The sequence below is a fragment of the Apodemus sylvaticus genome, chromosome 1 (genome assembly GCF_947179515.1).
Source record: "Apodemus sylvaticus chromosome 1, mApoSyl1.1, whole genome shotgun sequence".
Classification (NCBI taxonomy): domain Eukaryota; kingdom Metazoa; phylum Chordata; class Mammalia; order Rodentia; family Muridae; genus Apodemus; species Apodemus sylvaticus.
In genome coordinates, this window is record NC_067472.1 from 23,074,736 (window position 1) to 23,099,522 (window position 24,787).

Consider the following 24,787-nt stretch of genomic DNA (forward strand, 5'->3'; position numbering starts at 1 on the left):
GAATCTATTTTTAATAAAAGAAAAATGTAAAAAAAATGCAATTAGCATAATCTCTGTCTAAGGAAATATCAGTAGAGGTGAAGATGAATTAAAGCCTTGACCCCCTAATAAGGCGACGAAATATTTATATAAACCAATATCCAATCTTGATAAAACATCTTCCATTAAGACACTAATTCTGCAACGAGAAGACATCTTTGCTATCAAAATGTAACATATAAGACTAAAAGCAAGAATTGTCCACGAGTCGCCGGGCCATGTAAGCTTGGAATTGCATCTGGAGCAGAGACAGTAAGTAGTCCATAAGCTCCCCTCTTCCTTAGATATAGCAGGTACCAGTGGTCACTCATACACTGCCCCTCTCCAGTCCCCAAGCTTTGGCATATCATCTCTCAGACCCCTCAGCAGATGGATGGCTGCAAGAACCTGCCAGTGATGCAGATGAGGCAGCATCTATTGGCTACCCTGGATCTCAGGCTGGAAGCAGGACTCTTAGCACACTTTGGTGGACTGCAGCTGTGTAACATCTGTTTGGAACAATGCCATCTTCCTGACCCAAGACAAGGAGTTGATTATCTGCAATTGAGCTGATACAGTGTGACTTGAGAGTACATGCAATTATTTTCACATGACAGTAATCCATTATTGGGATGTCCTGGCCACTAGAGTTTCTGCAACTAAACATAGCTGAATGTGTAGGATTTTTTTTTTATGCAAGATTCTAGACAGGTTCTTCCTATGACTTGGTATAGTTTGTGGCCTATAATCCCAAGCCCATCACTTTTGGCTGGCCAAACTGTGATCAGCCACTGCTAATAGGGGTTTCAACATGAAAAGGTTATAGAGGTCTTTGCTTAAGTCTGCACAACGTAACGACTCTGTATTAGGGTAGAAAAAGAAAACCAGGGCTGGAAACTCCAGGCAAGGAGGGCAGGGCTTGTTTTTGTTTTCCATCTGCTCGGGAGAGAAACTATGGGAGATGTGAGGTATGAGATGTGAGGGCCTCTGTGCCTCAGTCAAAAGCTGAGAGAATCTCACTTGGAGTAGACTATGAAGGAATTTTAAAATTCTTGAAGTCAAACAAACAATGAATTGGAAATCAAAACTCAGGAATGGTCCTTGATTGCTTTTCTGTGAAGAATGGACTCACAGCACACACACACACACACACACACACACACACACACACACACAGGTGTGTATTTATATATATACACATATGAATATGCACATGTATATGTACATATAAAATAGAGAGCAATTCAAATATATACCTATTTATTTCCTATAAACAAAGGATTTTAAACTTTTAAAATTTGTTTATTTATTTATTTAGTGTCTGCACATGCACACACATTATCTATTTATTTATTTATTTGTGTGTGCACACACACATTATTTATTTATTTAGTGTGTGCACATGCACACATTATTTATTTATTTATTTGTGTGTGCACATACACACATTATTTATTTATTTAGTGTGTACACATGCACACATTATTTATTTATTTATTTGTGTGTGCACATACACACATTATTTATTTAGTGTGTCTGCACATGCACACACATTATTTATTTGTTTATTTGTGTGTGCACATACACACGTTATTTATTTATTTATTCGTGTGCACATACACACGTTATTTATTTATTTATTTAGTGTGTGCACATGCACACATACGAATGCCATGGCATATATAGAGGTCAGAAGACAACTTGGATGAGTTCTCTTTCACCACGTGGGGTTCAGGTTTGATGGCTAGCGCCTTAAGTCACTGAACCATCTCACTGGTTCCACAGACATTTTTTTCTGACTTTGGAGCTCCTTGTGGAAATAAATGGCCAATATGTGAAGCACATACAAGGTGAGCCAGTAGTTCTATAGCAGAACTGGGCCATGGTAAAGCCCCTTCTAGCTGTGGCTTACTCATCTCAGCAGAAGCAGCTGAAGGCCTTTGGCAGAGTCCTAGTGAAAATCATTCCTGTGAGCACACATTTTCATTTCCTAATAAAAATTCCTTAGAATTAAGAGATTAAAAAAATAGATTCTAGTTTTTTGTTGTTGTTGTTGTTGTTTTGAGACAGATTTTCTCTGTGTAGCAGAGCCCTGGATGTTGTAGAGCTCACTCTGTAGACCATGCTGGTTTCGAACTCAGGAAGATACGCGTACCTCTGTCTTCTGAGTTCTGAGATTAGAGGTGTGAGCCACCATGCCCATTCTGTGCTAAACAGACTCTGGGGGAAGACTGTGTCACAGCCTACCGTGAGTACTGGACCAATCTGGAGAACAAAGGCATTTCACTGCTGGGGATGGACGATTGCAATAGAATTCGTTTTCTAGCTTGTACTCCCCCACAAGCACAAAACCACACACTTACATTCCCTGGACCTAACCTGGCTCTTTTTTTTTTAAATTTTTTTTTATTCGATATAATTTATTTACATTTCAAATGATTTCCCCTTTTCTAGCCCCCCCACTCCCCGAAAGTCCCGTAAGCCCCCTTCTCTTCCCCTGTCCTCCCTCCCACCCCTTCCCACTTCCCCGTTCTGGTTTCTTTCCTGGTCTCTGGTAAGAGCTGAGTAAATACAGCTTAACAGAGACAGGCAAATGCCTGAGGGCTGGCGGGTCGGTCAGAGGATGCACTTTTCCCAGTCCAGGGAGCCCACTGTTTCCCAGAACGTTCCCATGAATTTCAGCCTGGAGGAAAAGGGCCCCCAGCCTGGGCAGCTTTCTCTTTAGTTGGTTGCCATGGAGATGGACGGGTTGTCTAACAAATGGCAAAGCAAAGCAAAACAAACAACTTTTAGGGATTAGCTCTGCAAGAAAGCTGCATTTCTACTATGCTTTCCCACCACAGTATATTGATTTGTTTAGCATTTGGTGGAATGGTTAGATAGCTTTCCCAGGGGAAAACTTAATTTTAGTAGAAGTAGATCCGACTAAGATCTAAAAGCTCAAACAAATGCTTTCTTTTATCTTTGCCTACAATACAGGATAAGTATAGATTGAGGAAAGCAAACAAACAAAAAGGCAGAAAGAAGCAAAGAAAACCAACTGCTATATGTGTAGCCTGTTTTCCCACACTTGATGGCTCTATATACTTCATGCCATACTTTACAAGTTCTTCACAGGAGTCTGGGGACAGGTGTGTGTGTGTGTGTGTGTGTGTGTGTGTGTGTGTGTGTGTGAGAGAGAGAGAGAGAGAGAGAGAGAGAGAGAGAGAGAGAGAGAGAGAGAGAATTGGGGGTTCTTGAAAGCCACACAGCAGCGACACTCTCCGTACCTGGCTGTAGAGCTCCACAGAGGACTCCCCCTTCAGCTGATGGCCGGTGAGGTAGGTATTGTGTGAAGATTCAATGTAATAGTAGGAGAGGGGTAGCTGCAGTTCTTTCTTGTTCTCCTGGGACTCGTCATTTTTTGAAGCGAAATTGTCTTTATCCATCAGAAACCTAGACAAAAACACATTTTCTTAAGACTTCCTCAGAGCAATGTGTACTCTGGAAAGGTGTGCAAAAGCGGTCGCTCTGAGGAGTTACCTTGCGAACCCTTCAAATGACAATAGGCCTTGATGACACATGCTGATGCTAGGCTCGAATTTCTGCAAGGGATTCAAAAGAAGATGATTGTTAGGCAAAGCACACTAAGAAGGAGAAAGTAGCACCACATAATTAAAAAAAACTGTTTTGTTTTCATTAGGAAACGTCTAAACCAAATATTTGAACTAATTTAGTTATGTAGTGGCAAGATGTAGTTTTTAGTCAGAAAGAAAATATTTATTATATGTGAGTTTATTATACCAAGCATATTTATTTAAGAGAAAAAAGGGTAGCAAGAGAAAAGAATAAGGCTGATTTATAGGAGAACGCAGCACGTTTATTAGTTGAGGTGACGGTGAGGAGAATAAAGGCAACTCCGGTCCAGCAGTGGGAGGTGGGATGTCGTGATTCACTTGGAGTAGCCCCACCAAAATACTCCGTGGAGTCACGGTGAACCCTCAGTTTTAGCACCTCTAGAGGTTAAATTCAAGGGTCACCAGCTACTCCACAGATTCCAAGATTCCAGACCAGGAGATTAGGCTAATTCTGCTGCCTGTGACCCTGCCACAGTAAAGTTTCACTCTCTATAGCTGCCACCCCTTGCCTGGGCTCCTGGGACAGTTTCCACTTTCCACCTGTCTCCACCCTTCGTCAGCACTGTTCCTTGCCAAATGGGCTCACGAAGATCTTTGGAAGCATAGATCACACACCCTCCTGCTTAAAATGTCCTAAAGTGTCTCATTTGACAGGGACAGATGTCACCCTCCATCCGTCCTGTGGTCTAAAAGTCCTAGATGAGCTAGTCCTTGGACTCCTGCCTGAGATCGCATCTGCTGGTCCTGCCTGGTTCTGATCATCGCGCTAGCTTTTGATGCTCCTCATAAATCCCCAGCTCACTCTGGCCCCAGGGTTTGAGCGAGCTGCTCTAGTTTCTCTGAGGATTGTCTTCCCTCGGAACGTCCAGGGACGTTGTCACTCAGAGCTTTGCCCAAATGTGCCTCTCCAGCACAGCCTTCCTGTCACCACCCTTTCCTTCCCTTACTCGCTCTCAAAATAACGTCTATTTGATTAGTGTTTGCCTCACACACCACAAAGTAAGGTGTGCAGAAGAAGGAGGCTTTATCCAACACTATATTCCCAACTCTTGGAACATGGATTGCAGAGTAAGAGCTAACAAATAGATGGCAAGAAACGGGCTGAAATTCTAGATTGTTGTGTTAGAACAGTGAGAAGTAATTGGGCACAAGTTCCTTGTAATTGTCATGGAGTCAGAGATGCCCTAGAACCTATGCTAATTATAAGATAAATACCTATGGACTTGGCATTAAAAGAAGCTCTATTTCTACTCCAGATATGAAGAAGTATAGATAGGTTAAAATGCTTAACATCAAAGTATTAGACCAGCCAGAGGCATGGCACACATGTGATACCATGCTTGCCATACATGTGATATCATATAAGCCATACATATGATATTATACATACCATAATATACCAGGTATGCCACACATGATATCATACATGCTATACACATGATATCATACACACCGTACATATGATACCATACATGCCATACACATGCTACCATATATGCCATACATGTGATATCATACATGCCATACATGATATACATGCCATACATGTGATACCTGGATGATGCTGAGGATTTCATCATATGTGCAGTGTTCTCCTTGACAATTCACCAGGAAGTCATTGAGCTGGAGTATGCCGACCCCATATATGCCCAGGGATGTGCTTTCAATCCCAGTGCCATTGGTCACAATGCTTGCAGCAGCGATGGCGTCAGATATCTGCCTCTGGTTGTCAGAAAGCTGCTGTTTACTCTTAATGAACAGCCCCAAGTCGGAGACGTTTCTAGTCAGCAAATCTGAAACACAGCCACCCACAGACCATGGGTTATTCAGAAGCCTCTTTGACAGAGTTCATCTGTATTATGAAGTCAATGCTCTGACGAAGCTCTAATCTGTCCAAATAAGGTGCCAAACTCATTGTGAGTCTGTGAGTTCCCACAGGAAAGGAAGAACAATGAGTGAATGAATGAATGAATGAATGACTGAATAGGGTCTGGATAGAGGCTCAGCCTGGCTTCAGACTCACAGAGATTCTCCTGCTTCTTCCTCCTGAGTACTGGCTTTAAGGTGTGTACCATCACATCTAGCCCAAATTCAGATTTAAAAAAATTTTTAAAAATTACATGTATGTTGGGGAGTTGGGGTGGACCTGCACATGTGAGTGCAGGTGCCCTGGGAGGCCAGGGGTGTCAGATCATCTAGACCTAAAGTTACAGAGGGTCTGTGAACCTCTCGATGTGGGTCCTGGATAGTTGAACTCAGGTCCTGTGGTCTGGAAGGGCAACAAATATTTTCAACTGCTGAGGCATCTCCAGCCCAGGTTTTTTGTTTGTTTGTTTATTTGTTTGTTTGTTTTGGGTTTTTTTGCCTTTTTTTGGAGAATAATTGCTTTTAAGCTTTTCCTTTGGTAGAAAAGAAATATAATCTTAAAGCTTTTATGTATCTTAAATCTGTAATTATGAGCATCTATATGTAGATTTTGTAAAAATACCATTTTAAAATTAATGTTGGCACATAATCAAAGAGACTAACTTCTGGACTCTATGTTAAGAACATGTTTAGTTCAGCAAGAAGCCACCACACTGTCAGCTCACGCTTATTTTTCATTTAATTTTTCCATTTTCCATTTTTAACCAGAAGTGCCCTCATTGCTCTCCATTCAGAGAAAGAAACTTAACAGGTCAGGTTGGTTCAATTTTAGCCATCTGGGAAGACAATGGAAAAATATTTTATAGAATAAAACAGAAGCTTGCCATACCATCTAGCATTCTCAGGTACTTAGCCAAAAAGTTACAAAACATATCTCCATCCCAAAAGCGTGCGCACAAATCTTGGTAGTAGCATGTCTATATAATGGAACGTATTCAATTCCAAAATAAATTAGCTACTGAGTTGCAGAAAAGGAGGGCACTGTAAATGCACATTGGTCAGTTAAAAACAGTCATCTCCAGAGGCCACATAGGGTTCCAATGATATCATATATCCTAAAAAAGACAGTTATGGTAATATTAACAAGCTTGGTGGCAGCCAAGGGGTTCCAGAGAAGGAGGGGAAGATGCAAAGGTGGGATGGAGGGGATTTCCAAGTCAGCAAAGCTGTCCCACCTCATACCGTGGTGCGCACATCCCTGTCTATAAAACCTACGGAATGTACAACTCCAAGGAAAGCCATGGACTCCAGTTACCAACATGTTCTGATAGTGACTGGATTGTAATAAATGTACCTTACTAACTCAGCTAAAGTTTGTGTGGGCAGACATCTACTCAGATGTGAAGGGGGCTGGTGCATGGAAACTCTGATTTCTATTCATTTTCCAGACTCCTACAGTGGGTCTAGAAGATAAAATGTAATGATCTAAAAGATGCGATTACTGAGTTACTCCATAGGTATGTATGTTCTGAGAGCTATACAAGAGTTAATATTCATATAAGGACAACATAATATTATAAATAATTATGAAACAAGTACACAAGAAAAGGTTAGTGTGTGTATGTGTATGTGTGTGCATGTGTGTGTATGCATGTGTATATGTGTGCATGTGTGTGCATATGTGTGCATGTGTGTGTATATGTGCATGCATGCGTGTATGTGTGCATGCGTGTATATATGTGTATGCATGTGTGTATGTACATGTGTATGCTCTTCTGTGTTTATAGTTCTATCAAGAATTTAGGAGAAAACAAGTTTAAAGTTCATGGATGGTTAAAATGGTATAAGTAGGCTAGAAAAAGATTCTGGTTTACAAAGAACATTCTAAATGTTCAGCCAGGAGCACTCTCCTGAGGTCACCAAAGACTCGCCTTGACAAAGCACAGACAATCTCTGCCTGGGCCTGGGTGAGCACTTACCTACAGGCAAGAGATATACTGGTATTTCTCAGTTAAGACACAGTCCATAACTTATGGACACTTGGAAATGGTTGGGAAAGGGTGCAAGGTGGCCAAAGTGACAGGAATGTTCTTAGTTAAACACCCCATTTTTAAGTAAGTGCTGAAAGATGATGTGGTGAAGGACCTGCCTACCCTTCAGCACCAAATGACTGTGGAAACAATTCTCAGTTGCACCAATCTCCAGGTAACAGGCACACCGTGAGTGACATGCTGAGTTTATGTGACTGGATCTCCTACCTTGGTTTTTGGCGAGAAAGCTCTCAAAGGGAAATGGTAAACTGTTAAACCAACCTAGATCAGGCTGAAGGTCACTGGTATTTTCTTCGATTGTCAGATTGGTGTACAGTGGGGCTGACTCTGAGGCAGACCGATTGCAGGGTACGGAGTAGATGTCAAAGATGTCCTTCAAGTCCTTGCGGCTCCTTATGCTGAGGAGAATGGAAAACACCTCCCATTTAGAGAGGCCATCCAACTGTGGGCCTGAGAAAGAGTAAGAAGAAAGACTGTGTCCTACCTGAATGATTTGAACAGCTCAACGAATTCAATGAAACTCATGTTACTGTCTGAGACCATGAAGCTCTGGAAGCCTTTCAGTCCTCCTCTGATCCGTCCATGCCAGCTGCTACTGCTCCAGGCACTGCAGAGAAACATGGCCGTCACTGGCAGGCACACGCCCAAGCCATTCTGCCTCAGCAGATAGTCTCTGGTAACAATATGTACAAAGGGGAGATGGTGCTATATCCAAGATTCTTTACTGTCAGAGGGAATAAATATATACTGGTAACAGTGTTTCCAGTTAATTCAACTGGGGCAAAATGCTGGTATTAATATTCTTTCATTAATGGAACAGTTCTCTAAAGGCACAGATTGATAAGTCAGGGGGAATCTCCTAAATTTAGTATTTCTGAAGAAAAGTCATGTTTAAAAAAAAAAAAAGAAGCCCAAATTCCTCATTCATAATCTGTGGGAAACAATTCATGTTCTTTTCTGCATTCTCAATTATGCAGACACATCTAGGAGGCAAGTTTGAAATGCATAAATGTTTTTCTTGTTCCTTTTTAAAAAAAATACCAGTTCTTCAATGAAAACATGGAAGAGCTTTTTTTATTATTGGAAAATGTGAGTCAGAAAAATATGAAGAATGGAAGGAAGCCAGCCTCTCACAGGAGCCCATTTGCACCTGTCCAGGCTGCATCCACTCACCATAAAAATATCACCGCTCTCAAGCAAGCCTTCAGGCTGGCTGCCTCGCCACACTTTTTATTTTCTGTGTGGATCACTCACAGAGTAGTAGAAGAATGTTTGTCTATGGCTTTCAGTCAAATCGATTAACAGAGTATTTGTTTCTTTTCTTTTTTCTGTTTTGAGGAAGGCTTAGATTTTTCCCCCAGTGTGTGTGTGTGTGAGGGGGGATATTTCAAGTGTTAACATATAAGAAAATACAAAGAACACTGAGTAGCCAGTCTACTCTCAATTCTGCTACCAATGTTCGCCGTTGGAGAATTATTTAGTCTTAAAATCTGACGCCACCTCTCTGGATGGGAAGGCATCACAAAGAGATGGATTTACAGTGGTGTGTGGTGTGGGCAGCTTAGAGGACAAGTTCAGGAAGACATAAATAGTTCTTTATCATTGAAACACACTACATTTAAACCAGTGAACTACCTGTCTTCCTCTTTTTAAATTCTACCCTGGGTTCCTGTCTAGAAAATTCTGTATCTAGTCTCTCCCTCGTTAGACTTAGGACGCAGGCTCCCTTTTCCTGTCACTCCTGTCTTCCCTGTCCTAGAACTTCTTTTGTCAGGAGGGACTGATCCCTCCCCCTGGGGCTGAGCGGTTGACTTTGGATCCTGCATGTTAGTTTCTTGTCCAAAAGACTTCCCTTCTTAACTCTGTACTGCCTTTTCCTGCTCACAAGTGACTTCAATCTGAATTTACGGAAAAGTTGTGAGAGTAAAACGGAGAGTCATGTAGACTTTGGCCCGTTTTTTACCAATTGTGGATTTGAATGCACAGAGACCAAAGTACAGATTTAGTCACTCAGCGTGAGAGAATTCCCCCCTTTAAGAGGTAATTTAATACAGTTAGTATCACTAGCAAGTGAAGAGAAAATGAGATCGGTTTTGTGGGGCGTGTCTGTAGCTGTGCCCTTGTGTGCAGTGTGTGGAGACGTGAGCATTGCTGAAGCCCCTGTCTGTGTGCTGAGACCCACTCCTCTGGCACAGGGCACAGCATCTGCGTTATGTCGGTTCTGCCCGGATCTTCCACATTTCTCCAGCAAGCCAGCTCCCTTTGGTGGCTTTGCAGTTTGTAATTACTTCTGTTTTGAAATGTTGATTTGTCGTTGTTGTTTTTCCTGCTGTTGTTTTTGAGACACAGTCTCACTATATAGCGTGGGCATGTGTGGAATTAGCTCTGTAGGCCAGGCCAGCTTCCAATTCACAGGGTCCTCCTGCCTCCATCTCTCAACTGCTGAAGTTAAAGGCATGTGCTGCTGCCACCACCAGCAAAGACAGCGGTTGTTTCTTTTCCTTTTTCTTTTGAAATATCTAGGGTCCTTATACTATCATGTATAACAATCCCAGCTTTGCGGTGAGATATACACATCCAGTTTGTTTTACTTACATTTACTTCTCCAGGCAAGCACAGCTTCTATCACATGTCAGAAAAGTCTGACACGTATCTCAACTATCAGTAAGGCCAAGCAGCTCACTCTCAAGTTCGCTTCCCCTTAGCATGGTGCTAGCTGAAAGACCTTGCTGCAGGGACATACATGTTCTCTCTCTGCTGCAGAACACACATGTTCTCTATCTGCTGCAGGACACACACGTCCTCTGTCTGCTTCAGTACACACATGTTCTCTATCTACTTCAGTACACACATGTTCTCTATCTACTTCAGTACACACATGTTCTCTATCTGCTGCAGGACACATGTCCTCTGTCTGCTGCAGGGACACACATGTTCTCTATCTGCTGCAGGGACACTTGTCCTCTGTCTGCTGCAGGGACACACATGTTCTCTATCTGCTGCAGGGGCACACATGTACTCCCTCTGCAGCATTCAGCTTAGAGCCATTAGTTACCTATGGCTGTGGTGCAATGAAAATGACTGAGGAACTGACTTTCCAGTTTAATTTTAAATAATGGATGCTTGATATTAAATGCCTACAGGGGTTAGTGGCTGGTCAGCAGGATAGTGCAGATTTAGAGAACCATGGACCTTGGAAGCCCTGACCTTGGGAGGTTACCCTCTTAAACAATTAGAGGGGATCACAGCAATATGAGAGACTATGATTACAGAGTCAGGAAAATCAGAATAATTTTCAATTAGGGCTTTGTGATTTTTCACTTTAACTGTGAGTTAGAACTAGAGACAGACTGTACAGGAGTGAGGTACACTCCCTTCCACACAGCTGGAGGGATGTAGAGCTCCCCTCTCTTTCATCATGTTAAGGCCCCACCTGGGTGGACTCTTGTTTGAAGAAGACAGCACAGGGGAAGAGACTGGCCTGATGGGAGATGACATCCCGGTAGCCAAGTTCGGGGACCCAGCCGTGGTCAAAGAGTAGGCTCTTCTGGAATGGAGGGGGTTGGGAGGGTTAGTGATGACATTGGCCTCTGCAGGGATCAAAGGGGAAAAAAAAAGAAGTGATGACTTCGCTCCTGCTTTCCCTTAAGTATCATCAAAACAATCTACATAACTGATTTTTTTATGTAAGGAACAAATACTTTGATGAATGGGCCAGTCTGGTGGGTGTCAGCTGGCTACAAGCTGGCATTGCCTGGGTGCTCAAAAAAGTACACAGATGCCCATGGTCTCAGCAAAGAATATATAAATGACTTGGTCATGTGTGTCCATGACATTCAGGCACATTTTTAAAAGCACTAACATCCAGTCAGTTGTATCCTGTATAGTTAATATTATCTAGCAAGAATGGCAAGCCAATGACGATTTTCCTTCAAGTAGAGTGCGCTTGTAGAACACCTCTTGGGTCTCATATCTCACCAAGATAAAGAAATTATCTTAAGACTTCCCACCAGGGGCTGGAGAGATGGCTCAGAAGCTAAGAGCACTTGCTGGTCTTACTGGAGACATTCGTTTCATTTCTAGTACCCACATCAAATGCCTCACAACTGCCTGGAACGCCAGCTCCAGGGGCTCTGATGCCCTCTTCTGGCCTTCGAAGGCACCTGCACATGTGTGTGTATGCACACATGAATGTTTTTAAAAGAGCCATAAAAAATTATTCCTATGATGTCAAATTAAAATCATAATACAAAGCCAAATCTTTACTTTTCCCATAAAAGTAAAACAAAAAAGTTCAGAGCGTGCACACTGCATTACCCGACTCTTCTTGTTCGTTGACGTCTTGAGGATCAGAGCCGCTCCGGCTTCGACACTCTCTGTACATTTTGGCCTTGCGGGTAGCCATTTCATCATCCGTCACCTCTCCACTCTCTCCCTGGGAACAGAAATGTCTCCATGGCTCCTGGACTGTATGGTTCTCCCTGAACGCTTAGCTCAGATAGGTTTCTGCTTTCTAACCTGTGTCCTTCAGTCTTGTCTTGCCTGGTGAGACCAGTAAAGACCTACGCTAAGGCTGCCCAAGTAATCTCAGGTCATTTTACCCAGTGTGCTTTGCACTGTGGGGCAGCATTCCTGCCTCCAGTAAAGGAGGCTGCAAAGGGCTGCACACACCTGGAGTCTATGGAGACATAGAATATGAAGCTATAAAGTTCTATGGACCATCAAGAACCTCCCATGAGCAAAGAGGAGGACTGTTTTAGATAGCTATGAGACAAATGTCATCAGGAAAATATACGTTACATAATCGATAATATACAGTGCTGCTTATCTTAATTTGTTTCATTTATAGCATTCATCATTCATATCACCTTGATAAATGTGATCTCTCTATTTTGTTTTCAGGTTGATTTTTATTTTGAGACACGTCTTACTCCGTAGCTCAGGCTGGCTTTGAACTTACTGTATTGCTCCTGCCTAAGTCTTTGACAAACTGGGATCACAGGAGGGAGCCATCCCACCTGCTACAACCCTTTTTCTCTTCCCAGTCCTCTTTGCCTGCCATGGAATGTGTGCTTTAGCGTCTCACATAGACCTTTGGGAATTCTCTGCTCTGGGTGTCTCCATACACTCCAGGTGTGTGCATCCCAGGTGCTTTCCTTTGTGTCATGTTTGGAAAACTCCTACACATACTCCAAGAGCCACTGTGTGTCTGCTGCTTTGAGGCCCTTACTGCCTGCCTCTCAACCCACATTTTCTCTACTGATACAGCACTTTACAGGTGACTTAACAATGAGTCATATTCACCATGTTCTGTGTTTAAGCCAATGCAGGTTTTTAAGGACTTTGGTTTCTCCTTGGTGTTTGCTTGATTCCTGGCCCTGACCCTGACACCAGAGAGGTTTTTGGCAAGCCCTTGTTACCATTGTTTTATAATTTACCTCGTCCCTAACTCAAATGATTAAGGTGGCTTATGGCAATGTAGGCCACACAGCCATGCTAGAAGGCTGGGTGTAATGCTTAATAAATGACTTTACCCTCATGAGCGTTTTCTTCTTTTTCTTGGTGGTGCTTATGCCCAGGGTGTTGTTCCTCTGCATGCTGGGCTTCTCAGCGTTCTTTGCTGACATCCCAGGGCTGGGGTTTCTTGTGCTCCATCGTCTACCACCAAACAACTCCACAGCATGTGCCAGGGTTGGGCCTTCATACCGGCCTTCCTCCTGCAAAGAACCATACGCTGAACACACAAGCAAGCAGCAGCAGGGAATACATATTAATACATATTAACGGTCCCGGTAAATTCCCCCGAGGATGAGCTCAAGTGTTTACAGAGGCATGATGGTTCTGTAAACCTGTGTGGTTCTGTTTCAGACTCTAGGAACTTCCTGTTAAGGCTCTGATTGTGTCCTCAGTTGTCCTGATCATACCCTGGGTCATCGATGTACTTCAACATCAGCTGGAGTAAACAAACCCAACCCAACCCAACCCAACCCAACCCAACCCAACCCAACCCAACCCAACCCAACCAAATCAAATCAAATCAAATCAAATCAAATCAAATCAAATCAAATCAAATCAAATCAAATCAAACAAACCAAACCAAACCAAACCAAACCAAACCAAACCAAACCAAACCAAACCAAACCAAACCAAACCAAACCAAACCAAACCAAACCAAACCAAACCCAAAACACTTCCAATCCTGGTCTTAGAGGTTATTCAAAAACTAGCACTGTGGGGAAATTCATTAAGACTTTGCATATTGGGGGCATAGCAAGTACTTCAGAAATTTTAAGACTTTGAAAATTATGAGGAAAATTCTGGGAAAATCATCTAGCAGCTATGAGACTCTAGGTCAACCTTCAGTACTCCCCTCAAATCTGTCTGTCTGTCTGTCTGTCTGTCTATCTGTTTTTCTTCCTTCCTTCCTTCCTTCCTTCCTTTCTTCCTTCCTTCCTTCCTTCCTTCCTTCCTTCCTTCCTTTCTTTCTTTCTTTCTTTCTTTCTTTCTTTCTTTCTTTCTTTCTTTCTTTCTTTCTTTCTTTCTTTCTTTCTTTCTTTCTTTCTTTCTTTCTTTCTATCGCTCTATCAATCTATCTACTTACCTGCCTTTTTTTTTTAATGTTTGCATACTGTAATCTTTTAAGGGTGGCTGGCCCTCCTTTGTACTTCCAAGGAAGTATTTGTAAATAGATTTTAAAGTGAATATATGAGTGAGTGCACACATGTGTGCCCTTCCCCCAGAACACAGGAGAGGGTGTCAGGTGCCCTGAAGCTGAAGTTGCAGGCACGTGTGGGCTTCCTAATGTAGATTCTAGGAACTGAGCCTGGGGCCTCTGCAAGAACAACCTGTGTTCTAGCCTCTGGCAATCTCTGCAGTCCTTGTAAATATTTAGGAATATATATATATATATATATATATATATATATATATTCTTTCTTTCTTTCTTTCTTTCTTTCTTTCTTTCTTTCTTTCTATCGCTCTATCAATCTATGTACTTACCTGTGATATATATATATATATATATATATATATATATATATATATATATATATATATATTGTAGTTTAAATGCCACGTGTATGCTTCTGAGGATCGCGCAACTCAAGGGAGGAAACTGGACGCAGCCCTTACCTGATAGAGGCTGACATACTGTTTCCGAAGCCACTGCTGTCTTTGGTCAGGGAACTTCCTTATCTTTCTCACAGCTGTAGTGAGTTCCAGCAGTCCACTGAACAGCATCTTAGCTGTGTGCTTTGGTGCCACAAAGTGCAATAATCTATTGTCGGTGGTCTGAAGCCCATAGAGCAGTGTCACCCCAGTCTCTGACAGAAGCATGCTACTAAGTTTGTTCTGGACACACACAGTGTGTATATCAATGCCAGGGTGTCCCATATACACAGCCTTCACTGAAAACAGATCCAGGATTCCCTCTGCCAGGCCGTTCACCCCAGCGTTGCCCAGTGATGGGAACTTGTTGGGCTCAGCCATGCTACTAAGCACACTGAGCTTGGGTCTGGCACCAGCTGGGGAGGCAGTGGGAGGCTTCATCCAGGTCAAGGTGCTATTGTCTGGCTGCAACTGGAGAAAGCAGCGGGCGGAGAGATGTGTGTCCTGGTCATAGTGGATGACTGTGGCCCCCTGCAATAGGAACTGGTGCACATCCGCTTGGATGGACAACACGTACCATGGGATGAGCTCCGTCCCATGATCAAAGGCTTTTTGTGACTCCTCTGATCCATGAGGGTCACACTCTTTGGACTTCTCAAAGATGTCATTTTCTGAATCCAGCAAATCTCCAATTATAAACCTGATGGAAAAAAAGATGCAAATTTGCTTTGTCTTATAACCAGAAGTGGACCAACACAGAGCCTGCTCTTCACACGCAATAGATGGTTTTCTCATTCTGTTATAAATTCAAGTAACCATGGGAAATATAAAATGCTAACTGACATTGGGTAACTTATTAATCTTAGCAAGGCATCTGACCACAGGCTTTGTGGTGCTCTTGATAGTTTTGAGAAGTACAACTAGATATTTTGTAGAAGGAGATTTAGTTAGGATTTGTCTGGTATTTTGCTCAAAAATTAGACCAAGATTACAGCGTTGGGTGAGGTAATGATACAACAATAAAGTAACATCCTTATCACACTTTATAAACTGCACAGACTTCTAACATGACAACCCACTGATGTGGACCTTAAACATAACTGAGGTAGTGTTCTTCATACCCCAATGTATCATCATCAACATCATCATCATCATCATCATCATCATCTTATTATTATTATTATTAATTTATTTTATAAAGATTCTTTCCATATATACTAATTGGATGCAAGTCACTATGTGCAGATTACACTGAAGGAGAGAGGTGTTACGTTCCACCTCCTAGGGAATGGAGAAGCTACATGTTACATTTTTGGAATTCTTCTGCACAGGAGATTTATCTCTTTCCCCCATTTGTTTGCTTCGTTATCAGTTTTACACGCCAGATCCTCACAGTATGGACTTGCGGATTTTTAGTTAATGCTTTGAGTGAGTTATGACTTGCTCCTACTTTATTTATTCTGTTGCCCTGCCCACCAGGAGCCCTTTCCCGGCGTGGGCTTCTTTCGCAGACTCCGATTAGTTTGCTTGGCTGATTTGCTGCTCTGCTTTGGAGCACTCCAGGCCCTTCACCCCATGCCTCCATCCCGCAGTCAGCCATTTACCTAAAGGTGCTTGCTTCTTTTTACTGAAGAGTGAGATTAGAAAGCAGTTTTCGAGTGTTAGGTGCAAATACATAAAATTTCACCCAGTTTTTTTGATGTCACATGTTACAGTAAAAAAGACAGAAAAGCTTGCATGGGTAACTTAGCTCCCCTCTGAAAGTGCTCTCAGGGACAATGGAAGAAATCCAGCACTCAGGTCTTTCTTGGTATCAGTATTTATTTTCGAATACAAAGGTAACTAATGCCAGATGGTAATAATTCCATTAAGAAGCATTCATCCAGGGGCTAATTTCCAAAATAAAATTGACAATTGTTTGTAATGACATAAATTCATTTCAAGCAGGAAGCTACTAGCATCTTTTGTCTCTTAGAAGATAGAGTGGATTTTATGGAGTTCTGAGCCTGAGTCTCCCTGGAGACAATTTTCTGTGGGTTTACAAAAATGGATAAGATGGAAAATTAAGATTTATATATGAGCCAAGTCATGTTAACTAGATCAAAGATGTGGTCAGCCAGCGGAGAAACCACCTCATCCTTCTTAGGCACAAAGACGGAAAGAAGGTTTTAATCCCGCTTTTGAAGAGCTTCTATGGTAACCCGTATTAGAAACCAGAAACTGATATCTGACCATTTTTCTAGGGATGCCTGATGAAAACTTTATCTTAGGTGACAAAAGCCTGTTTGTCAACATGCTTTTTATATTTTCTTTGTAACTGTTTATTACTTTATAGAAATTTATAATGACTTGAACATGAATCACTAACAGATAAAGACTAAATTTTATGTTTTTTTTTAATTTTATGTTTTAAAACAGAAGAATATCACCTTTCAATGTAACTTGTTGCAGCTACTCCCCATGATTAAAAAAAAAAACAGTTTTTAAGTTTTACCTTTTTGCAAAAATTATTCTTTTAATTAACTTATAATATTTCTCAGTAATAGTTATTTACTCAATTACTTTCTGACAGAGACCACTGCTGGCTTGTTTCATGTCAACTTGACACAAGCTGGAGTCATTTGGGAAGAGGGAATCTCAACTGAGAAAATATGTCCAACAGATTGTCTTATGGGCAACCTGCAGTGCACTCTTTTTTTGATTGGTGATTGGTGTGGGAGGAGCCAACTCAGTGTGGGCGGTGCCATCGTGGGGAAGATGGTCCTGGGTGTGTCTGAAAGCAGACTGAGCAAGCTATAAAGAGCAAGCCAGTAAGCAAGCAGGCTTCCCCAATGGCCTCTGCATCAATTTCTTCCTTGAGCTCCTGCCTGGAAGCCCTTAGATAATAGACTACAAGCTCTAAGCTAAAATGAACCTTTTCCTCCCCAAGTTGTTTTTGGTTATGGTATTTTATTACAACAATATTCAAACTAAGACAAGAACTGTTGCAAGTCCAAAGAAGTAGTATGAAGGGAAGCCAAGGATTCGGTCCTCTCCAGTTAATGTCTTTAATACTGCTGGGCAGAAGCTCCTGCTCAGCTTTATGCCCTAGCTGCGCTCTTTATCACTTAAGCAAGTGTCTTCAGCTATCTGGGCACGTCCTCATCTGTACTGAGGATGTACAAGCACACCATAAAATGTCAACGGCGTTTGGGTAGACTCTTCATTCTATTCATCTTCTGCTGAGACCCTGGATGTGGGTTTGAAAGTCAGGGGTGGGGCTTGTGTGTGGAGGCCAGGGGTTGGTAATGTCTTCCTCAAATGCTCTCTACCTTACTTTTTGAGACACGGTCTCCCACTGTACCTGGAGTTCACCAATTCAACTAAAGTGGATAATCCGAAAGTCCCAGGTATCCTGCTTCTAACTCTTCAGTGCCAGAATTATGGGTACACACGTTGTCGTCGTTGTTGTTGTTTTAACATAGGTGCTGGGGATCTGAACTCAGATCCTCATGCTAGCATAGCAAACACACTTGTCATTTTGCTTGCATGTCTGTCTGGTGTGTGTGTGTGTATGTGTGTGTGTGTGTGTGTGCGTGCGCAGGCGCACATGCAGCACGGATGCATTTGTGAGTCAGATTCCCTGGAACTGGAGTTACAGACAGTTGTGATCTGCCGGGCAGGTGCTGGGAATTGAACTCGGATCTTTTGGAAGAGCCACCAATGATCTTAACTGCTGAATCATCTCTCCAGCCCCGTGGACATGGCTTTTTATGATCACTTTTTCTGGGGTTTCTATGAGTACTTCCACTGGGTTTTCTGGCAGGAAGAGTTGAAGGCTTTGAGAGGAATTCTAACACACTATGTTCTGGGTAAACGGAAGGACCATGAGATAGATTTCTTGGTTTCTTCTTTCCTTCCTTCTTTCCATCCTTCCTTCCCTCCTTCCTTTATTCCCCCCTTTCTCCTTCCCTCTCTCCCTCTTTCCTTTTTTTCTTCCTTTCTTATCTTTTTTCACTGAGCTGGACATTGTCATATGAACAGGGTCTGGAGGCTATTGTTTTATAACCTCAATAAAGCCCAGTTCCATTGGCCTTTAGGACCTGCAAAACACCGTACCTAAGACACCCTGAACAGGGCATTTTCACAAGATGCTCTGGACAGAGGCAAATAAGGAAACAGTGGTTACTGGGATGGCTGCCGGGAAAGCTATGAAATTCAGCCTCCCTGCCATGTATCCAGGTCTTCTCTTTAGAGTAGCAGTCACTTAAGGGCCAGGAAATTACTTCCACTACTTAGGACAAAGGTCTCGAAGTGAGGATTTCAATATATCTTCCCAGATTTGTGAAATAAATATTTGCATCTCTGTGGTTTTCTTCCCCTATTCTCAGGATGCTTATAACAGGATCTGGAAAATGGACAGTGGAAGAGAATGTTCTTAGGATATAGATGATTAAATGATGAGGAAAAGGGCGCGGGAATAAATAGAAAATTGGAAGTGAATTTCTTATAAGAGGTAACGTCCGTGTTGGATGCAGCCTACCTCCCTGTCACCCTGTGAAGGAGTATCAGGATAACAAAGGATGGGGGATGGTGGGCGGGGGGGAGGGGGGGAGAGGCCATTACTAAAAGAGAGGAAGAGCTTTGGAAATCCATAAAGGGAGCACCAGGACAGCTGACAGTGCACAGCAACAGAAGGCCACCACACCAAGCACAGCACTGGTGCCTGGGATCCCTGGCACAGAAGGCCACCACACCAAGCACAGCACTGGTGCCTGGGCTCCCTGGCACAGGAAAGCAGAAGTCGAAATGTCATCTGGAAGGAAGATAATCAGATGATTCTGGAGAGAAGATACTGGCAGTCCCAACCACAGACAAATGCTCACTTTGCGAGAGCCTCAAGTCCAGTTGTAGGTCTTGCTGAGAGAGTGACTTCTTTGGTGGGAAGAACCAGCAGTAGAAGAGAGTTCAGCCCGCCCTCAAAGGTTCTCCCATCCCAAGGGAGTCTGTCATTTAAAACTGCGCTACCCTGGCAGCTAAAGAAAAGGGAAGACTCACAAGACAAGGAGCCAGACTCAACTGGCCCTAGCCCCCAGGGTAAGAGACAATCCTGGGGGCAGTCGTAGAGAATGTGTAGGCTTCATGCTGGCGTGTGACAGAAGGCCAGAGAGAGACGTGCATAGGAGAAGGTGGTTCTACCTCAGTGGCTGGGAGCAGAACTCATCAACTGAGGACCATTCTGGCCTCTAACAGCCTTGGGCCCAAGATCAGCAAACAGAGCAGCCTCTGGAGCTACCAAGCTGCCATGGAGTTGCAATAGACCCCCTGACAGCTAAAGCTGCATCCCTCCAGCAGAACAACTGAGGCTGAGTGGAGTTTGAAAGCTCAAAGACAGATCCACATGTACAAATCTCAGTGGCGTGACTGCTTCTTCTATGCCCAATGAACTTGGGAGGAGCTTCTGAGTTACATTAGCCACCCTGTGGAGTATGACTGGGGACCTTTGGGAGGATTGAAGACCATGCCTAGACCGTAGACTGCAAGGCCAAGTATGGCCAGCAGAGGGCCCCACTTGTGCAAAGAAGAGAAGATCCTAGGTGACAAGGCAGCTCTGATTAATAGCAGATGCTTGCCCCAAACAGGCTCAGTGCCTGCGTAAACTATAAGACAGTAAAATATTAAGGGGTCTGACCCACCCTCTCCCTGCTGCATAGGCCCTGAAGTCTGACTTACCTTCTCCCTGGTCTATATAACCAGCATTCTCCCAGAATTCACTCTAATCCGTCCCTTTCTTTTCCTACTGTGTTTTTCTTTCTTTTTCTTTTTTCTTTTTATAATTTGTTCAAAAGATTTATTTATTTTACTTTATGTGTATGAGTACACTGTAGCTGGACAGATGGTTGTGAGCCATCATGTGGTTGCTGAGAATTGAACTCAGGACCTCTGCTCACTCCGGCCAAAGATTTATTATTATATATAAGTACACTGTAGCTGTCTTCAGACACTCCAGAAGAGGGCGCCAGATCTCATTACAGATGGTTGTGAGCCACCATGTGGTTGCTGGTATTTGAACTCAGGACCTTCAGGAGCAGTCAGTGCTCTTAAACGCTGAACCATCTCAGCAGCTCTCTCTCTCTCTCTCTCTCTCCCCTCTCTCTCTCTCTCTCTCTCTTAAAAACAATGCTTTCTTTAATTCTGTGAGGCTTTCATAGGATGCCCTCTGGTCATAATCATTACCCTTTCCCAAGTCTTCCCAGATTCTCCTGTTCCTTCTCACCAACACAAATTTTTGCCACCCCCTAACCCAGTGTGTGTTAGTCAACTACTACTGGTGTAGTGTCTGCCCTGGAGTGTGCTCAATAAACCAAAGTCACTCTATTGAAGAAAACTGACTTTTTCTTTGCCAGCAGTAATTAAATGTCAACATCTGCTCTGGGGTTGGTTCTCTAGTGGAGAACCAATAGTATTATTCTGCTAATGATTTATTGCCATACCCGCAGATCAGTGCATCCCTCATCCCCCATCCCTCATCCCCCATCCCTCATCCCCCATCCCTCATCCCCCACCCCCCACCCCTCATCCCCCATCCCTCATCCCCCATCCCTCATCCCTCATCCCCCATCCCTCAACCCCCATCCCCCATCCCTCATCCCTCATCCCCCATCCCTCATCCCCCATCCCTCATCCCTCATCCCCCATCCCTCATCCCTCATCCCCCATCCCTCATCCCCCATCCCTCATCCCTCATCCCCCATCCCCCATCCCTCATCCCCCATCCCCCATCCCTCATCCCCCATCCCCCATCCCTCATCCCTCATCCCCCATCCCCCATCCCTCATCCCTCATCCCTCATCCCCATCCCTCATCCCCCATCCCTCATCCCCCATCCCTCATCCCTCATCCCTCATCCCTCATCAGAGCAGCTTCCTGCAGTAGATTCCAGTTCACACAGAGACTCACAACCAGCCAATGGGGGGAGGATAAGGGGCACTGGAATGCTCAGCCCTAAACGAGATGTCGATATTTCATCTCTTCCCTCATGGCTCAGGGATCTTTGCAGAAGAAGAAAAGATTCTAGGAGGCAGAGGTGGTGAATGACTTCAGCAGTGTTTTCTGGACACACATGAACTCCCAGCAATTATGACACCATTCTACCAATTCAAGTGCAAGCCAGACAGAAATTCCAGTGTGGAAGAGAGGAACTGGGTACCCTTTTAAATGCTTTTACTACTATTTTATTTTATCATATTTTAAAAGACTTTATGTATTCATTTTTTATTCACCTTTATACACTTACCCAGTTTTGTCTACCCATGTTTTTTTCTGGGCAAACTTTTTCTGGCCTCCCATATTATCCCTCATAGCTTTTCTTTCTACTTCATTTTTAGTATTGTTTTGGGCACATTAGCTTAAAAAATCTCAGATTTTGATGCTTCCTCTTTATTTTTCTCACTTATTTACTTATCTCATTTCAATCATGGGTCTGTTCCCGATCACAGACCCTTTCTTCATCTTATTCTTCTGATTTCCTGCTTTCCCCTCTCGCCCTTCATTACACCTTTTACTCAAACGCTTTCTTTGGTTTATTTAATCTTGTTTCTCCTCCATTTGTCCCTTTAGCTCCTCCACTCCTCCACTGGGTTTATTTACAACTTTGACCCTAAATAAACCATAACTCAATCGCAAAACTTATAGTAGTTTCCCCCATTTTCTGATGTATTTGAAAGAATGGCAATTCCGATGGGCTTTCCTTGTTTTAAGTGCGTGACTATCCTGTATGCTGTGGTGTTGGGGTGACAGGTACCATTGTTTGTTCTCCCCCAAATAAGCGACACTGGTGTTGTAAGCTCTCAAAAGTGAGGCCCCCTGTAAGACGGTGCTCGCCAGAAGCAGAAGTGACATTTAAGCCACCAGAAGTATGGGCTACAGCAGAATGACAGCCAACACTCAGCTCCTTCAACCACTGAACTCACAGACGACGGGCCAGGGAAAATGCTGAATTAACATTTCAAAGTTTACCGGTAAAAATAATCACTATTCCCAGAGTTACAAAAGCTCAGGTGAACCCTGCAAAGTATCAGGATACAAAATTAATGTACAAAAGTCAATAAGTAGTTTTCCTTTATGTTAGTAGCGAAACTATGAAGAAAGAAATCAGGAAAAGCATTTCCTTTAGAGTTGCTTGAAAGCACCTATGGAGTGGGGTAAGTGGTTCATTCCCTTAATCTTAGGTCTCCAGAGGCAGTCAGGGGACTCTCTGTGAATGCAAGGCCAACCTGGTCTACGCAGTGGCCTATGAAGGGCCACATAAGATCCTGTTTCAAAACAAACAAATTAAGACATGCCCCCTGCCCCCCAACAAAACAAACCAAACCTCCAAAGCACATAAGAAATGAATCCTAGTCAAGGAAAGGCCTCTATAACAGATACATTAAAGCCCCAAGGAAAATGAAGAAGACATAAAGATGGGAAGATCTTCCAAGCTGGTAGATTAGCGGAATTAATACTGTAAAAAGGGTGGTATTACTGAAAGCAAACTACAGATTCAACTCAAAACAACAAAGAAGAATGTGCTACTGTCACACACACACACACAACATACTACTGACAAATACACAAAAAAATGGACCTATAGAATACAATATAGGGAGCAGAAATAAATGTAGACAGCTAATACCACTTAATCTTTGACACAATGAAGAAGAGAGCATTTCTTCTACATGGAAAACTATATCCAGTGAAGAACTAGGTCCCTTTCTCTCACCCAACACAAAAAAAATCACTTACGAATGGATCAAAAGCCTTAATTTAAGAGCTCAGACTTTGAAACTGCTCCAGGAAAACGGATAAAATGCTTCAAGATACAGACATAGGTAAGACTTAAAAAATGAGAGACTAAAACCATACAGGAACTAACCGCAATAATTGACAAGTGTTATGTAATAGTTTTTTTCTATATTGAAACATTCCATCTTTCAGGGAAGCTCCTTCAGCAGAAAGGTTGAAAAACAAAAAAGCAAACAAAACAAAACAAAACAAAACTTTAGCTTCAGGAAGTCTCTGAAACATCCCTGCCAGAACAAACAGCAAAAGCTGAGAGTTCCTCCCAGATAGAAGAAAGCTGGGCTGCAAAGACTTCAGATAAACGTAGCTGCAACATAGGCTCTCAGAGGAGCTGAGCTGCGAGACGACTCAGAACAGCCTGGGAAAGCAGAAAGCAGGGAAGCTGCTGGAAGAGGTTTAAACAGACCAAGTCACTCAGAAGGGACACTCTCCAACCTGCTCACCTACCTACAGGCTGTGCAGTGTGACCCGTGTGTCACCCATGCTGGGGTGGGCCTTGGCAGTGCCACTGCCTTTGAGTTGATTTCTGCTTCTGTAAGTGAGCCCTCACCATGCTTTTCGAAGTAAGCCCCATAAAACTTGGTGGTTCACCAAGTTGGACTTTGGTAGTATCTTTCATACTTTGGTTTGTCATGGGATCCCGATCTGGGGTGCATAGACATGGGTGCGGAGTGTCCCCAGGAAAAGTTTTGTCATACAACATGCAAAATTGCATTAAGTTAAATGCTTTTGCACAGCAAAGGAAAAAAAATGAATACAGGGGAGAGACAGCTTATGGAACGGGAAATATTCACCAACTATACAGCCAACAGGGATCAGTAACTAGATTCTATAAAGGGCTAATCAAATGAATAGGCAATTGTCGAAGGGAGGAATACAATAGCCCAATACATCTTTGAAAATGTACTCAAGAACTGTCCTGATGCGGGGTGCATTCATTTCCTATTATCCCAGCACTTGGCAGATAAAGACAGGCGGGTCCGGAGTTCAGCCACATATGAATTTGTGGCCAGCCTGGGCTACACAGAATCCTATGTTAGAAGAGAAATGAGAAAAGGGAGAGAGGGACGGAGGGGAGCAGAGGAAATGGGAGGGAAAGGGGAGATGGAAAGAAACGTGTTCAACACCAGAATCCATTGAGGGAATGAAAATTAAAGTTGCTTTGAGAGTCCATCTCACTTGGGTCAAACTGGTCATCATTTAAAAAAGATGCCTATGGGAAGTGAGGAAACATGTGCCTTTGTAAATTGCTAGCTAGAACGTGTAGTGATAGACCACTATGGAGATAGGTATGACAGCTCCTGC

At 43.1% G+C, this 24,787-nt stretch overlaps 1 protein-coding gene across 1 annotated transcript in view; it reads right to left on the minus strand.

Annotated features, from left to right (window-relative positions):
• Positions 1 to 24,787, minus strand: part of Plce1 (phospholipase C epsilon 1) — a 299,093-nt gene that overhangs the window by 52,827 nt on the left and 221,479 nt on the right. The window contains exons 8-16 of the mRNA XM_052186474.1: positions 14,684 to 15,359; positions 13,087 to 13,269; positions 11,870 to 11,987; positions 11,034 to 11,142; positions 8,037 to 8,159; positions 7,814 to 7,950; positions 5,190 to 5,428; positions 3,541 to 3,602; positions 3,288 to 3,453 (exon numbers count right to left, since the gene is read on the minus strand). Coding sequence (XP_052042434.1) covers positions 3,288 to 3,453; positions 3,541 to 3,602; positions 5,190 to 5,428; positions 7,814 to 7,950; positions 8,037 to 8,159; positions 11,034 to 11,142; positions 11,870 to 11,987; positions 13,087 to 13,269; positions 14,684 to 15,359 — 1,813 coding nt within the window. The remainder of the gene's footprint in view (positions 1 to 3,287; positions 3,454 to 3,540; positions 3,603 to 5,189; positions 5,429 to 7,813; positions 7,951 to 8,036; positions 8,160 to 11,033; positions 11,143 to 11,869; positions 11,988 to 13,086; positions 13,270 to 14,683; positions 15,360 to 24,787) is intronic.